Raw genomic sequence first — 17,025 nt, forward strand, 5'->3', positions numbered from 1 at the left:
TAACAGTCACACAGAATAACACACACAATAACAGTCACACACAATAACACACAACAACACACAACAGAGTCATGTACAACAACAACAACAGAATCACACACAACAACAGACACACAACAGTCACACACAACAACTGAGTCACACACAACAACACACACAACAACAGAGACGCACAACAGTCACACACAACAACAGAATCACACACAACAACACACACAACAACAGAGACACACAACAGTCACACACAACAACAGAATCACACACAACAACAGAGACACACAACAGTCACACACAACAACAGAATCACACACAACAACAGAGACACACAACAGTCACACACAACAACAGAATCACACACAACAACAGAGACACACAACAGTCACACACAACAACTGAGTCACACACAACAACACACACAACAACAGAGACACACAACAGTCACACACAACTGAGTCACACACAAGAACAACAACAACACACACAATAACAGTCACACACAATAACACACACAACAACAAAAGAGTCACACACAACAACACACAACACATACAACAGAGTCATGCACAACAACAACAGAATCACACACAACAGAGTCATGCACAACAACAACAGAATCACACACAACAACAGAAACACACAACAGTCACACACAACAACTGAGTCACACACAACAACACACACAACAACAGAGACACACAACAGTCACACACAACAACTGAGTCATACACAACAACAGAGACACACAACAGTCACACACAACAACTGAGTCACACACAACAACACACACAACAACAGAGACACACAACAGTCACACACAACAACTGAGTCACACACAATAACACACACAACAACAAGAGTTACACAAAACAACACACAACACATACAACAGAGTCATGCACAACAACAACAGAATCACACACAACAACACACACAACAACAGAGACACACAACAACACACAACACATACAACAGAGTCACACACTGGGCTCCACTGTCTGCAGCTCAAAGCCCCACAGGAGGCACAGTGGTTATGCTGAGTCCTCCCTCTCACCAGGAGGTTGTGTGTTTGACTCCTGATCTGTGTGGCACAGTGGTTATGCTGAGTCCTCCCTCTCACCAGGAGGTTGTGTGTTTGACTCCTGATCTGTGTGGCACAGTGGTTATGCTGAGTCCTCCCTCTCACCAGGAGGTTGTGTGTTTGACTCCTGATCTGTGTGGCACAGTGGTTATGCTGAGTCCTCCCTCTCACCAGGAGGTTGTGTGTTTGACTCCTGATCTGTGTGGCACAGTGGTTATGCTGAGTCCTCCCTCTCACCAGGAGGTTGTGTGTTTGACTCCTGATCTGTGTGGCACAGTGGTTATGCTGAGTCCTCCCTCTCACCAGGAGGTTGTGTGTTCGAGGCCTTATGTCTGCGTTTCTGTGGCAGAGTAGTTACCTCGAGGTTGGGGGTTGATGGCGGACCTGCAGCAGGACGTGAATGTGTCGGTTGCCTTGGCAACGCGACCGCGGCAGGAGCCGCTGTGCATCGTGTGTTTTGGCGTTTACGACCTGTCGACACGGTTACCACGACGACTGCACTGTGGCCACACCTTCTGCCAAAGCTGCCTCAAGAGACTGCACACGGTCATCAACGAACAGGTCTAAACCCCGACTAAACCCGGACTAATCCCTGACTAAACCAGGACTAAACCCAGACTAAACCTGGACTAATCCCTGACTAGACCAGGACTAAACCCAGACTAAACCTTTACTAGAACAGGACTAAACCCGGACTCAACCCAGATTAAACCAGGATTAAACCAGGTCTAAACCCAGACTAAACCAGGATTTAATCCGGACTAAACAGGACTAAACCCAGACTAAACCAGGACTAAACTTGGACATATCCCTGACTAGACCAGGTCTAAACCCGAACTAAACCTAACTAAACCAGGACTGAACTGGGACTAAATCCGGGTTAAACCAGGTTTAAAGCAGGACTCTTTGTGCTTGCAGTCGTGGATCCCGTGTCCTCAGTGCAGGCAGAACACACCTCGGCCTAAAGGGGGCGCTGCGGCTCTGGACCTGGACCTTGGCCTGTTTTTGGTGGTAAAATCTGGCCCCGCCCCTAGGCCCACTCCGACCAATCGTGAGGAGGAGCCGACCAATGGGAAGCTGTGGCAGATCTACCACGACGAAGGCTGGAGTCACGGCGGATTGGCCGAGCCACGCTTCCACCAGGACGACACCGAGCGCTCCCATTGGCTGTGCTGCTGGCTCTGCTGCAGGGGGCGGGGCTAAAGTCTGCTCCTCTCTGCTCCTCTTTGCTCCTCTCTGCTCCTCTCTGATTGTAACATAATTTATTTTTAATAAAGATTATCAGATCTTTAAATCCACACAAATAAAAACTATATATTTTAGTTGTTGAAATGTTTGACTTTCAATAAAATATTTTTCTTCAGGGTTTGTTTAGTGTTATGTCTGTCTCCAGCCAAAGGATTGCGGGTTTAACCCCAGTCTGACCCTTGCGTTGTGGTGCCTTTGAGCAACATACCCTGACTGTGTGAACGGGCATCAGGTACAGATCCAAATAAGCACAGAAAAAATGTGTTTTTAGAAAGAATCCTTCAGAATAAAAGAGATGTTTTTAAAAAGAATCCTTCAGAATAAAAGAGATGTTTTAGAAAGAATCCTTCAGAATAAAAGAGCTGTTTTTAAAAAGAATCCTTCAGAATAAAAGAGATGTTTTAGAAAGAATCCTTCAGAATAAAAGAGGTGTTTTTTTTTTTTTTTTAAGAATCCTTCAAAATAATGTTTTTAGAAAAGAATCTTTCAGAATAAAAGAGATGCCGTTAGACAGAATCCTTCAGAATAAAAGCGCATCCGCCGGAAGCCCCTCCCGTTAGCATTAGCATTAGCCTCACGAGCTCCAGAGCCGGGACTCTGCGGGAAACGGCGGCAGAAAGAGGGACCAAAGTGGGACCAAAGTGGGACAAAGGGCAGGAACAGTCGGTCAGGACCCGGCGATGACCGCGGCGGAGGGCTGTGCAGCGGAGCCGTGACCGAGCACCGAGCCCCGGCCCCGGGACCCGAGCATACACCGACCTCCGCACAACACCTCCGCCGAAAACAGACCACCAGCTCCGTCCTGCTCCTCCCACAAGAGCCGCTGAGTCTGGAGCCTCAGAGCCGGGTGAGAGAGGGGACAGGCTGGGGGGACAGGCTGGGGGGACAGGCTGGGGGGGACAGACGGGGGACAGGGCCGGGGACAGGGCCGGGGACAGGGTCGGGGACAGGGAGGGTGAGAGCGGAGCCTGTCCCGGGGCTGTCAGTGCAGCTCAGGGTCTGTCCCTCTGTTTCCTCTGGGAGCGGCGTTAGCTGTAGCGTCTGTTATTTGGGTTTGTTTCACATTCTTTGGCTGTTTTGCACCTCCACGCACCCCCACGAACCCCCACGCCCCCTCACGCACCTGGGACATGTCACTGTCTCGTCTTTTTTCTTATTGAGTAAAAGTTTGTCCCGTTAGCATTAGGATTAGCTCCCTCCCTGTTGTTTCCTATGACAGCGGCATTAGCATTAGCATTAGCCTGTGTTGGAATGTGGGTCAAACAGAAGGTAAACAAACAAAACACACAGTAAACATGTCCTCCTGTGGCACAGTGGTTATGCTGTGTCCTCCCTCTCACCAGGAGGTTGTGGATTCGACTCCTGATCTGTGTTTCTGTGGCACAGTGGTTATGCTGTCTCCTCCCTCTCACCAGGAGGTTGTGGGTTGTTAAAAACATTGGTTCTAAAACTATTGAGACTAGAAACCCATTTTAAAAAGTGTCGATACTGAAAAAAGACAGAATTGGATCTTTCCTGAAGTGTTTTCAAATGGTCTTGATGTAGAAAGAATTAATGTAAAAGATGATGATGAAAATGATTGTTCCACCTCAGTGTTTATCGAGCCTGAATCTAAACCAGTGGAGCTTTAAGATCCTAAACTGCAGACTATGTAGTTTAGTTTGTTTATTCAGACACACACAGAAAAATAAATAAAACATTGTCACAGTCACATACATAGAATTTGTTCATTGTGACTGAAAGGCGTAGGCTGAAGCTCATCTTATTTATACCTGCTTAATTCCACATCTAAAGAATAATATACAATACAGAAGAAATACATTTGTTTTTATATTCTTACGGTTACCTCTGGATAATTATATTTGTATATATAATAATCATTAGTAGTCCTTTTTTATCATGATCATAGATGTTATTTTTTAATCATCAACATATTATTATTATTATTACTATTTTGTTTTCCTATTACATAATTCATACTATGTAGTAGACAAAGTTTATACTATGTTCTTTAATGTTCAGTTCAGTTGTCATAGTAACAGTTATACTATTGCTCTATTTTCTAGAATTTTTAATTTATACATTTTCTTAAATACTTTGATTGATGTGCAGCTTTTTAATTCATTGTCCAAACAATTCCATAAATTAACCCCTGTAACTGAGATGCACATAGATTTTTTTTGTAGTTCTTGCCATAGTTTTTTGGAAGATGCCAGTTCCTCTCGTATTATAGCGACTCCAGGTCTGAACAGCTCCTGGACACAGTGTGGAAGCCTGTGGTTATGGGCCTTATACATAACAACTGCTGTATTATATTCAACAGTAAAGAAGTGACTGAGTGACGTCACCCACAGTTTCAGCTCCACATGAAGCTCATTGAGGCTAGCAGTTATAGCGGCTAATCTGCAGCACAGTTTGGAATTCCCACCACGAGTATCACCGCAACCAAAGAGCCAATCAGGACAGAGGCTCTTGAAGGTAACGCCACTTCCCGCCTGCACCGCTTTATTTATTTTTATTTTTTATTTTTGGAAGGGAGCTGTTAAATCAGCGGTGCAGGCTGGAAGGGGTGTTACCTTAAACAGCCTCACTCCTGATTGGCTCTTTGGTTGCTATGATACTCACGGTCTGAATTCTAAATATGAAACTTGCTCCAGATTAGCTGCTAGCCTCAGTGAACTTCATGTGGAACTGGAGTTGTAGAGTTTTATGTTCGTTTTTAAATTTTGCCATTTTTCACGTTTTAGATTCAGTGTTTGGAGCTTTTCAAGGAGAAAAACTCATGACCCTTGACCCCTGTGTACTGTCATGACCCGTGTGATGTCACTTGCAGAACCTCTGTTGCCACACTGACTCCTCTTCTCACCTCCTCTCTTCTCCTCCTCTCCTCCTCTGGTTCCAGACTGACTGAGTACAAGCTCCTCCAAACTTGCCTTTGACTCTCTTCTCCCTTCTCCTCCTCTCCTCCAGATCTACTCTTCTCCTGCTCTCCCCTCCTTGTCTCTCCTCTTTCCTCCTTCAGATTTGCTCCTCTCCACTCTACTCCTCCTCTTTTCTCCTCTCTTTCTCTCTCTTCCAGATCTGCTCTTCTCCTCTCCTCCTCTCCTTGTCTCTCCTCCTCTCTTGTCCTCCTCTTTCCTCCTCCTCTCTTGTCCTCCTTTCTTCTCATCTTCTCCTGTCCTCCTCTCTCCTCCTCCAGATCTGCTCTTGTCCTCTCCTTGTGTCTCCTCCTCACTTGTCCTCCTCTCTCCTCTTCCTCTCTTGTCCTCCTTTCTTCTCATCTTCTCCTCTTCTCCTCTCCTCCTCTCTCCTCCTCCAGATCTGCTCTTCTCCTCTCCTTGTCTCTCCTCCTCACTTGTCCTCCTCTTTCCTCCTCCTCTCTTGTCCTCCTTTCTTCTCATCTTCTCCTGTCCTCCTCTCTCCTCCTCCAGATCTGCTCTTCTCCTCTCCTTCTCTCCTCCTCACTTGTCCTCCTCTCTCCTCCTCCAGATCTGCTCCTCTCCTCCTCTCTTGTCCTCTTCTCTTCTCTCTCCTCCTCTTTCCTCCGTTCTTCTCCTCCAGATCTGCTCCTTTGATACTCCTTTCTCTCTCTCCTCAGAACCATGCAGTGCTGCCTCGATCGGCCCAAATCCTAGCGTGCACGTGACCCGAGAGCGTGCACGTGACCCGAGAGCGTGCACGTGACCCGAGAGCGTGCACAAGACTCTGAGAGTGCACGTGACCTCACAGAGAAAATGGGCTTTGGCCGAGACCTCAAGAACTCCCACGAGGGCCTCCTCAAACTGCAGGACTGGGAGCTAAAGGTAAGAGACGAGCAGGGAGGAGCAGGGAGGAGCAGGGAGGAGCAGGGCCAGAGCAGGGCCAGAGCAGGGCCAGAGCAGAGGCCGAGACCTCAAGAACTCCCACGAGGGCCTCCTCAAACTGCAGGACTGGGAGCTAAAGGTAAGAGACGAGCAGGGAGGAGCAGAGAGGAGCAGGGGGGAGCAGGGTCAGGGAGCAGTAGTTGATCATTTGGAGCTGTCTGTGTTACAGTCATGTTGGGTTAAAGATGTTTCTGTTTTTAACCAAAAACTTTTTCTCTCCTCCTTCTCTTCCCCTCCTCCCTTGTTCCTCCTCCACTGCTTCTCCTCCTCCTCTGCTCCTCCTGTGCTCCTCAGCTCTTGGACACAGTGAAGCGTTTCTTGACTCAGAGAGTAAAGAGCGATAAAGAATATTCGTCTCTTTTACTGAGTCTGAGCCAAACGCCCCCCCAAGAATCAGACTACAGCAGCACCACAAGCCAGGTACTGGACCGGGACTGGACGGGGCACTGGACGGGGCACTGGACGGGGCACTGGACGGGGCACTGGACGGGGCACTGGACGGGGCACTGGACGGGGCACTGGACGGGGGACTGGACCGGGACCATAGTGATACTAGACCGGTACTAGACCAGAACTAGATTAGGACTAGACCGTGACTCACCAAGACTTAACCAGGACCAGGTTTCCAGTGTGTGTGCAGTTGTGTGTGCAGTTGTGTGTGCAGTTGTGTGTGCAGTTGTGTGTGCAGTTGTGTGTGCAGTTGTGAGTGTGTGCAGTTGTGTGTGTGTGCAGTTGTGTGTGTGTGCAGTTGTGTGTGTGTGCAGTTGTGTGTGTGTGCAGTTGTGAGTGTGCCTTTGTGTTGTGCGACCATACGCTGTTTGTATAAATGGACATGTCTAACCTGCTATACGCCGCGCTCCACACAGGAAGTGATCATGATGCACTTCCTGCTCCATCGACTCTTTGTCCAGTTCACTCTCTGTATAAACAGCGCCCCCTCTGTCCTCTCTCTGTCTCTGCTGCTTCAGACTCATTCTGGTCTTAAATGTTCGTATTGACCCTCGACATGATCCTGGGGTTTTTATTTCACTTTTGTGTCTGTAAATCAAGATATGAACATTAATAACAGACACATCAGGTCCTTCTGTCCCCGAGGTCGCTCCTGTTGGCGTTAGCAACAGGTTTGATTGACAGTGTTGCTAAGCATCCACTCCCTGCTAAACCAGTGATAAGGGGCGTTACCTTCAACAGCCTCCCTCCTGACTGGCTCTTTGGTTGCTATGATACTCAGAATCATAATTTGTCTTGTCTTAACATGGAACTCGACTCCAGATCAGACACTGGAGCTGAAGCTGTGGTGACGTCACTTTGTCCTCTGCTTTACACAGTCTGTGTGTGTGTGTGTGTGCACAGGTGTGTGTGTGTGTACAGTTGTATATATTTGTGTGTTTTCAGTCGTGGACTCAGGTGTGTGTGTGTGTGTGTACAGTTGTATATATTTGTGTGTTTTCAGTCATGGACTCAGGTTGTGCGACACACTGAGGCTCTGGGCAGGATCATGAAGACTCACGCAGACGAGCTGAACTCTGGACCTCTGCACAAACTCACCACTCTGATACGAGACAAGCAGCAGATCAAGAAGACCTACCAGAGCCTACACCAGAGCATGGAGAGCCACTATCACAAGGTAGGCCAATCAGAGAGCAGAACGACCTACACACAGCCAATCAGAGGGCAGAACGACCTACACACAGCCAATCAGAGGGCAGAACGACCTACACACAGCCAATCAGGGGCAGAACGACCTACACACAGCCAATCTTAGGGCAGAACGACCTACACACAGCCAATCTTAGGGCAGAACGACCTACACACAGCCAATCAGAGAGCAGAACGACCTACACACAGCCAATCAGAGGGCAGAACGACCTACACACAGCCAATCAGAGGGCAGAACGACCTACACACAGCCAATCAGAGGGCAGAATAGTCCAAACGACCAATCAGGGTAGAGGTGATGTTGCAGAGCAGTGTTTCCTCATCAGAGGTTTGCATACAGGCCAGAGTCTGGACTCACCTGGTCTTGATGTTGCAGGTGACCAAGAGCGACCTGGAGAAGCTGAAGACGACCTACCGCCAACTGAGCCGAGACGCCAACGCTGCCCGTGACAAGTACAGAGAGGCCCTGAGCAAAGGTACCCACAACCCGCGTCCAGACCCCGGACGTGTCCAGACCCCGGACGTGTCCAGACCCCGGACGTGTCCAGACCCCGGACGTGTCCAGACCCCGGACGTGTCCAGACCCCGGACGTGTCCAGACCCCGGACGTGTCCAGACCCCGGACGTGTCCAGACCTCTATTGAACTGGTTATAATCCTGGTTAAACCGGTCCAGATCTTAATCCGTGATCTGCGTTGCAGGGCGTGAGGCGGAGAAGGCACGGGATCGTTACGACAAAGCGTTGGCGAAGCTTCATAATGTGCATAACCAGTACGTGCTGGCGGTGGGCGGGGCCAGGACACAACAGGAAGTGCACCACAACAGCTCCGCCCCCTCGCTCCTGGACGCCCTCCAGAGGCTGCAGGAGGACATGACGTTAGCACTGTACGACTTTTATTTTAAACATCTCAGACGTAAGAGTGTCGAGCGGACAGTCTTGTCTCATTTTATTTTGTTAATGTGTTTGTTGACGTGTTTACATGTTTATTTACATTTTTGTTTACTTGTTTGTTGACTTGTTTACATGTTTGATGTGTTTGTTTACATGTTTGTTGACTCGTTTGTGTTGATGTGTTTGACTTGTTTACGTGTTTGTTGACTTGTTGACGTGTTTGTTGACTTGTTTGTTGACGTTTGTTTACTTGTTTGTTGACGTTTGTTTACTTGTTGACAGGAAGTGCATCCTGCAGGAGTACTGTGACATCAGCAGCCTGGTCACAGACGACATTTCCAAAGTCCATCAGGAAATCTGTGATGCTGTCAATCAAATCGACCCAGAGACAGAGTATGAGCCGTTTATCCTGAAGTACAGGTACAAATACTACTACCGCTACTACTACAGATCAAGTATGAGCTCTTTGTCCTGAAATACTACTACTACTACTACTACTATTACAACTATTACAACTATTACAGACTGATTAAGAGCCCTCACCTATCCACAAGTACAGGTACAAGTACTGCTACTGTTACTACTTTTACTACTACTACAGCCCGAGTACGAGCCCTTTCCTATCGTCGAGTACAGGTACAAATACTACAGATACTTGTATTACAGAGTATGATCGAACACTGAGCAGCTGTTTTCAGGCCTGAATCTGAGCTCTAGGACACACTGTGTGATTGTGGCTCCCTCTTGTGGACAGTTGTAGTATTACTCTGAGTTTGTGATATAAACGTGAGAACAGTGTCCCTGTGGAACTTGGCTCTGACTCCTCCTCCTTTAGCTCCTCCTCTGAGTGCTCTGCTTTCTGACAGTAGTACTTGTACTACATTGTACTTGTACTAGTACTTGTAGTAGTATGTGTACTGCGCCGCAGGTCGGAGGAGGACCCAGAGCCCACGGTGGAGTTTGATTCGTCGCTTTTAGAGGAAACGGAGAATCTCCAGGCCAATGAGATTCAATGGAACACTCTGACAGCAGACAGTCTACAGGCCATGTGAGTACTACTGATACTGATACTCATACTCATACTCATACTCATACTGATACTCCTGTGATGTGAGAAAAGCAGAGCGCTCACACCTCCTTCTTCTCATTTAGTGTTTACCTGGTGTCGGGGCATCTGTTATAATCAAGTGAGAAAAATGTTGTGTGACATACTGTGTTGTTGCGCCCCCTGCAGGCTAGCATCCACACTGGAGGAGCTGACTGTGACGCAGCAGAACCTTCAAACCAAAGAGTCGCTGGTTCAAGACCTGGACTCAAAGATCCAGACGAGCGAACAGAGCGCGCTCAGACCCAGCGAGTGAGTCGCCACCATGTTTAGTTTGACATGTTCTTCATGGTATTGTTTATGTGCACGCACACACATGTGCACACACACGTGCATGTGTTCACAAGCACACACACATGCACACTCATTCAGCTGTTTGGACTTATTAAATGTGTTTATATGTGTTTAATATGAACATACAAACACATTTAATATGTGTGTATTTACACGCGTGTGTGTGTATGTTGACGTGTGTGTGTGTGTGTATGTTCACGTGTGTGTGTGTATGTTCACGTGTGTGTGTGTGTGTATGTTCGGGTGTGTGTGTGTGTGTATGTTCACGTGTGTGTGTGTGTATTAACACACATATTTCTGTTTTTCCGTTGTAGTTGTGTTCAGCTGTTGAATCAGAAGTTGTCTCTGCTCGAGCTGCGACAGACCGTCCAATCACTGCGCAGCTCCGAGGCCCGCCTCATTTCCCAGAAGGCTTTGCTGGATGCCAAGATGGCTGCTGGTGGAGCGTCCCAGGCCCCGCCCCCTCCTCCCCTGGCCCCGCCCTATGAAGATGACACGCGCTCCGTCAGTTCCGCCGTGAGTCTGCAGTGCATCTGGTTTAGACCCTGTGTATTCTTGTTTTTATTCAGATTTCAGTCCAGTTCATCAGATCCTCAGTCCATCAAAGTGACCAGAGCTGGAGCCTCGCCCTTGAACGGCGGCCCTTGAACGGCGGCCCTTGAACGGCGGCCCTTGAACGGCGGCCCTTGAACGGCGGCCCTTGAACGGCGGCCCTTGAACGGCGGCCCTTGAACGGCGGCCCTTGAACGGCGGCCCTTGAACGGCGGCCCTTGAACGGCGGCCCTTTAACATAGTTTATTGTCGTTCATTTATTGTTTTTTTTATTGTTTATGTTTGTTCAGGACAAAAAGGATCGCAGCTCTCGCTTCGACACACTCAGACACTCTCTCGCCGGGATCATCACTCGCTCGCCCAAACTGCACAGCTCCTCCTCCTCAGTGAGTCACAGGGAGGGCATCTGACACACAGGGGGAGGGCGTCTGACACACAGGGGGAGGGCGTCTGACACACAGGGGGAGGGCGTCTGACACACAGGGGGAGGGCGTCTGACACACAGGGGGAGGGCGTCCGACACACAGGGGGAGGGCATCTGACCGTTTGCCCGTGTCTGCAGCAGTTCTTTGACGTGATCCCCACATCGGAGCGCCCCCTGGTGGAGCAGGAGTGGTACCACGGGGCCATCCCTCGCACTGAGGCTCAGGAGCTGCTCCGAGCTCAGGGCGACTTCCTGGTCAGAGAGAGTCACGGAAAACCGGGAGAGTACGTCCTGTCTGTGTACTCCGAGGGACAGCGGAGGCACTTCATCATACAGTACGCTGATGTGAGTACTGTTACTACTACTGCTGCTACTGCAACTACTGGTACTGCTACTGCTACTGCTACTACTACTACTTGTCATTTTGTGTTTGAACAGAACCAGTTCCGTTTCGAGGGCACTGGGTTTCCCTCCATTCCTCAGCTGATCGAACATCATGTGACCTCCAGACACGTCATCACCAAGAAGTCTGGGGTCGTCCTGCTTACTCCCGTCGCCAAGGTAACCACGAGGAGCAGGGAGGAGCATAGAGGAGCATAGAGGAGGTCCTTGGGTCAAATGTAGCTGTGATGTTTAATCCAAACTCTGGTTGTTTCAGGACAAAAAGTGGATCCTGAACCACGAGGACGTGACGCTGGGAGACCTGCTGGGGAAGGTACTGTGTCTTTAAGAGGTGTGTCCAATCACAGCGCAGCACTACAGTTCCCATCATGCACCTCTGTGTCTCAGGGCAACTTTGGCGAGGTTTACAAAGGAGTCCTGGTGCGAGACAAGACGCCTGTCGCTGTGAAAACCTGTAAAGAAGACCTCCCCCCCGAGCTCAAAATCCGCTTCCTGTCCGAGGCCCGGTACGAACAATCACAGACGAGTACACGCGCCGACCAACCGCAGACGAGTACACGCGCCGACCAACCGCAGACGAGTACACGCGCCGACCAACCGCAGACGAGTACACGCGCCGACCAACCGCAGACGAGTACACGCGCCGACCAACCGCAGACGAGTACACGCGCCGACCAACCGCAGACGAGTACACGCGCCGACCAACCGCAGACGAGTACACGCGCCGACCAACCGCAGACGAGTACACGCGCCGACCAACCGCAGACGAGTACACGCGCCGACCAACCGCAGACGAGTACACGCGCCGACCAACCGCAGACGAGTACACGCGCCGACCAACCACAGAGGAACAAACACTGACCAATCAGACGAGTACACACTGACTCGGTGGCCCTCAGCTTTTATTTTGCAGGATCATGAAGTCGTGCTTTTATTTTGTAGGATCCTGAAGCAGTACGATCACCCAAACATCGTGAAACTGATCGGAGTCTGCACCCAGAGACAACCCATCTACATCGTCATGGAACTGGTCTCAGGTCTGAAGTGGGACTCGACCGGGACTCGACCGGGACTCGACCGGGACTCGACCGGGACTCGACCGGGACTCGACCGGGACTCGACCGGGACTGAAGCGGGACTCGACCGGGACTAGACCGGGACTAGACCGGGACCCGACCGGGACTGAAGAAGGAACTCGACCGGGACTTGATCGGGTTGTTCTTATAGTGTAATCTTCCTGTCTGAGTTTTATTTTGAAATGCGTCTCAGGGGGAGACTTCCTGTCGTTTCTGAGGAAGAAAAAAGACGAGTTAAAAACCAAACAGCTGCTGCGCTTCTCCATCGACGCCGCCGCAGGGATGTCCTACCTGGAGTCTCACAACTGTATACACAGGTACTGTGGAGTGGGGGGCGGAGTGGGGGGCGGAGTGGGGGGCGGAGTGGGGGGCGGAGTGGGGGGCGGAGTGGGGGGGCGGAGTGGGGGGCGGAGTGGGGGGGCGGAGTGGGGGGGCGGAGTGGGGGGCGGAGTGGGGGGCGGAGTGGGGGGCGGAGTGGGGGGCGGAGTGGGGGGCGGAGTGGGGGGCGGAGTGGGGGGGCGGAGTGGGGGGCGGAGTGGGGGGCGGAGTGGGGGACTCTGCTCCGCTGACTCTAACCCTATTTTAGTAGTTGTATGTATTTAATAGTTGTATATATTTAATAGTTGCATATATTTACCGTAAATTTCGGACTATAGAGCACCTCAATATGAGTATTTAATTGAAGTGTATTTTATTTGTGTTAGCTCTTTTTTTGTTGTAGTTTAAATTGGAAGATTATTATGATCTTAAAATAAAATTATATTTTCTTATTTTTCGTTGCTCAAAATAAGCGTCACTCGCGGAACAATGTTCAAAACAAACACGGCTCACATCACACAGACACACACAGACACACACACACACACAGCTCACAGCTCACAGTCCTGTGTAAAAAGCCCTGATTTTCAGACGCTGTGCACAGGGGTCAGGAGCCCGTCCCTAATGACACTAATAAACTCGTCCGTAGATGTGACATGAAAATCCTGCTGGAAATCGCCACAGAAATCTATTTGATGTAGTGATAAGTTTATTATCTGCTCTTGTCTCCGCGATGACGTTTCACGTTTAACACATCAGACACGACGCACAAAAGTAGAGCCACAAGAGAGAAAATGAGCCAAAACAAAAGTCTGTGGAGAGATTTTAACAAAGGGGAAAAGGACAAAGAGCCAGAAGAGGAGACTACGACCTCCAAGAAAAAGAAAGATAAATTTAACAGACAACACCAGGAGTCCAACTTAAATCTGAGTTTGTCTCCACAGGTGAGTCTCAGAGTCCGCTCTGTCTAATATGTGGGAAAAGCAAATGAGGCAATGAAACCTTCACAACTGCTTTGGCACATGGAGAATAAGCACCTGGATTAAACCATACGCTTTTAGAGTTTTGGGTTGTTGTTTTTTTATAAACTGCGGAGCAGAGTAGACATAATCACATAATCAGTGCAGAGCTCACACTGATGCAGCGTTTGAGTTGTATTTTTTATGCACTTAACTTATTTTTGCCGTATTTATCTGCCACGTGTAGAAGGTCTGTGAAAATAAAACCTACATTATTCTGATTATACACAGTGTTATCTTCATTTTAGATGTCAAAGTATTTGCGGCTCCCAGTGTTTTATTTTCCGTGGAAAGTGGGTCCAAATGGCTCTTTGTGTGTTAAAGGTCACGACCTCTGCTCTATTTCCTTCTTTATCTTAAAAACTGCATCATATCCTTTTCATGATGAGCAAAATGATCGTTCAAAATCTAAACTAGTGAATTCTTCAGAGCAGAATCTTTCCCCACGTCTGTCTCACTTTTACGTTTACAGCTAGAGAGCGCCCCCCAGGGGCCGTTATCCAGTAAAATTCCATAAATAAGCCGCACTGCTGTATCGGCCGCAGGGCTCAAAGTGTGGGGGAAAGTCACGGCTTTTAGTCTGAAATTTAGTAGTTGTATACATTTCCATAGTTGTATAAATTTCCATAGTTGTATATATTTTTTTGTGTATTTTTCAGAGATCTGGCGGCTCGTAACTGTCTGGTGTCTGAGGGCAAAGTGCTGAAGATTTCAGACTTTGGGATGAGTCGACAGGAAGACGACGGAGTTTACTCTTCATCAGGACTGAAACAAATCCCCATTAAATGGACGGCTCCAGAGGCCCTGAACTACGGTACTACACAATTTATACAGAGAGAAAAAAGAGTTATTCAGCCTCCAGTTCTCTCTTAAAAAGATGAGGCCTGTGATTTTCACAGTTTCAAATATGAGACAGAATGAAAGATCCAGGAAATCACACTGGAGGATTTAGAATGAATTAATCTGCAAATACAGGCGTCTGATCTCAAACACGAGAAAACATGAACAACTGGGGACTGAATAAACACTTTTCCCCACTGTAAGTACACACACACACACACACACACCCCCACACACACACACACACCCCCCCCCACACCCCCACACACACACACACACACACACACACACACACCCCCACACCCCCACACCCCCACACACACACACACACACACACACACACACACACACACACACACACACACACACACACACACACACACACACACACATATATATATATATATATATATATATATATATATATATATATATATATATATATATATATATATACACGCACGCACACACATAAATATGGAGAAGGTCTGGAAGGTGAAGGCCTCAGTGGAGCCCGTGGTCATCGGACACTCGGGGCAGTGACCCCCAAACTGGAGGAGCAACAGATCCAGGAAAAACATCAGTATCTTCGCTGTCCCTGCTTTTTTCTGGACTGGTCTGGAGGACCCGAGCTGCCCCGGGGCCTCTGGCGGAGGACCCGAGCTGCCCCGGGGCCTCTGGCGGAGGACCCGAGCTGCCCCGGGGCCTCTGGCGGAGGTGATAAGTGTGGTTCTAGTGTTAAATGTTACTCATTTTTCCTTTCAGGCCGGTACAGCTCTGAGAGCGACGTGTGGAGCTACGGTGTGTTGCTATGGGAGACCTTCAGTTTGGGGGTGTGTCCTTATCCTGGGATGACCAATCAGCAAGCTCGAGAGCAGGTGGAGAAAGGTGAGCTCGTGGGGTCAGAGGTCAGTGTGGTCTAACCTGATCGGTCCTTTAACCTGTTTTCTGCATCTGTGTGCTCTGTGATTGGTCAGGTTACAGGATGTCCCGCCCCCAGCGCTGCCCAGAGGAAATTTTCAAAGTGATGCAGAAATGTTGGAGCTACAACCCCGAGGAGCGTCCCCGCTTCAGCCAGATCCACCGAGACATGGGCCAAGTCCGGCTCTGAACTGGGACAGCAGCCAATCAGAACGCACGTTACCAGGAAGTGACCTCATCAGCTGCTTTTACCTCAAAAACACTAAACTTATTTTAATGAACACTAAAACTGCAAAAATCGCAAAGTGCCACGAACAGACCAATCAGAGCCAAGGACTGTCCACACGTGACCAATCAGGAGCTTCCTTTCCACTTTACAGACTTTAGAACTGCTTTTATTTGAACAGATTTACTCCAGATGCCCTCCCAGAGCGGTGTATCACAGATACTGGAGGAAATCAAACCCCAGACCAGCACTCAGAGCAGGGCTAACCACTCCACCAGCGACGAGCCTTTCACGCTTTAACCAGGAACCGCCAAGTGTCAAAACAAACGTGAATGAGGCGACTGAGACCGCCCAGAACGCCAAGGTTTTACGAACCAGGCCGAGCGCCGTAACACAAGCAACGCCACTATGCCACGCCCAGAACACCGCAAAATGCCACGATGACACTTTCAGAACGCCGCCGCGATTAGACATGCCCAAAACGCCACAACCGACTTCTGATTTGTGCCAAATTTTGAATCTCTGGATTCTGAGGCTGAAACACAAACTACAAACCACACTTAATCCGATTACTCCAGAAATCAGATTATGATCAGATTTCTGGTGTTAACGGACCACATTTTGAAAAACACTATTCTTATGCAAAGTGCCCTCCACGAACACTGTCCCTGGTCGTACCTGTGGTGTGGAAACCAGGACTGACCCAGTCATGTGACTTCGTTTCCTGTGGCATTTTGACTCTGAGCGACCTCTTCCTCCTTAACCTTTATTTTTTTAAACTGTTAAAAATTCTAATTTTTCATTTTCTTTGTGGCCATTTTATATTTAATATTTAACAGATGCCCGGCTTGTTCTTTATAAAAGTGTTTTTAAAATGGTGGATTGTTTTTGTTACTTTAAAACAACAGTATTTTATTTGAGCAGTTTTGGACCAATCAGAGCTATCGCCGGGCAGACTGAGGCAGGGCGGCTCCTGATTGGTTGTTTTCTACTGAGTGTAAATACAGGTTTGTACTGTTTTTTCTACGACACTACTCACGCTTTGATTTGTGTAACACAAATATTATCATGCTCTTATTCTGAAAATAAACTCACAACTGTTTCCCGT

General features: G+C 48.7%; 1 protein-coding gene across 2 annotated transcripts; it reads left to right on the plus strand.

Moving 5' to 3' along the window:
- Positions 1-2,879: 2,879 nt before the first annotated feature.
- On the plus strand, positions 2,880-17,025 carry fer (fer (fps/fes related) tyrosine kinase). Of its 2 annotated transcripts, none has more exons than XM_033975998.2 (20): positions 2,880-3,173; positions 5,925-6,129; positions 6,484-6,609; positions 7,643-7,816; positions 8,225-8,324; positions 8,550-8,733; positions 9,023-9,160; positions 9,669-9,788; positions 9,975-10,097; positions 10,454-10,655; positions 10,982-11,077; positions 11,254-11,460; positions 11,554-11,676; positions 11,774-11,830; positions 11,905-12,023; positions 12,460-12,554; positions 12,787-12,910; positions 14,590-14,744; positions 15,536-15,658; positions 15,748-17,025. In XM_033975998.2, the coding sequence occupies exons 2-20, from the start codon at positions 6,061-6,063 to the stop codon at positions 15,879-15,881; spliced, it is 2,469 nt and encodes an 822-aa protein (XP_033831889.1). In that variant the 5' UTR covers positions 2,880-3,173; positions 5,925-6,060; the 3' UTR covers positions 15,882-17,025. The 2 variants fall into 2 exon arrangements, with proteins under 2 accessions (XP_033831889.1, XP_033831890.1); XM_033975999.2 differs by having other exon boundaries at positions 11,257-11,460; positions 15,748-17,024.

Source organism: Periophthalmus magnuspinnatus, chromosome 12 (genome assembly GCF_009829125.3).
Source record: "Periophthalmus magnuspinnatus isolate fPerMag1 chromosome 12, fPerMag1.2.pri, whole genome shotgun sequence".
Taxonomy (NCBI): Eukaryota; Metazoa; Chordata; class Actinopteri; order Gobiiformes; family Gobiidae; genus Periophthalmus; species Periophthalmus magnuspinnatus.

Excerpts from the sequence above, each read along its gene's own strand:
- fer (XM_033975998.2), top strand. The coding sequence starts at position 6,061 with ATGGGCTTTGGCCGAGACCTCAAGAACTCCCACGAGGGCCTCCTCAAA. Across the intron at positions 12,555-12,786 it reads CGTCATGGAACTGGTCTCAG|GGGGAGACTTCCTGTCGTTT; the intron begins GTCTGAAGTGGG and ends AATGCGTCTCAG. Across the intron at positions 12,911-14,589 it reads TCTCACAACTGTATACACAG|AGATCTGGCGGCTCGTAACT; the intron begins GTACTGTGGAGT and ends TGTATTTTTCAG.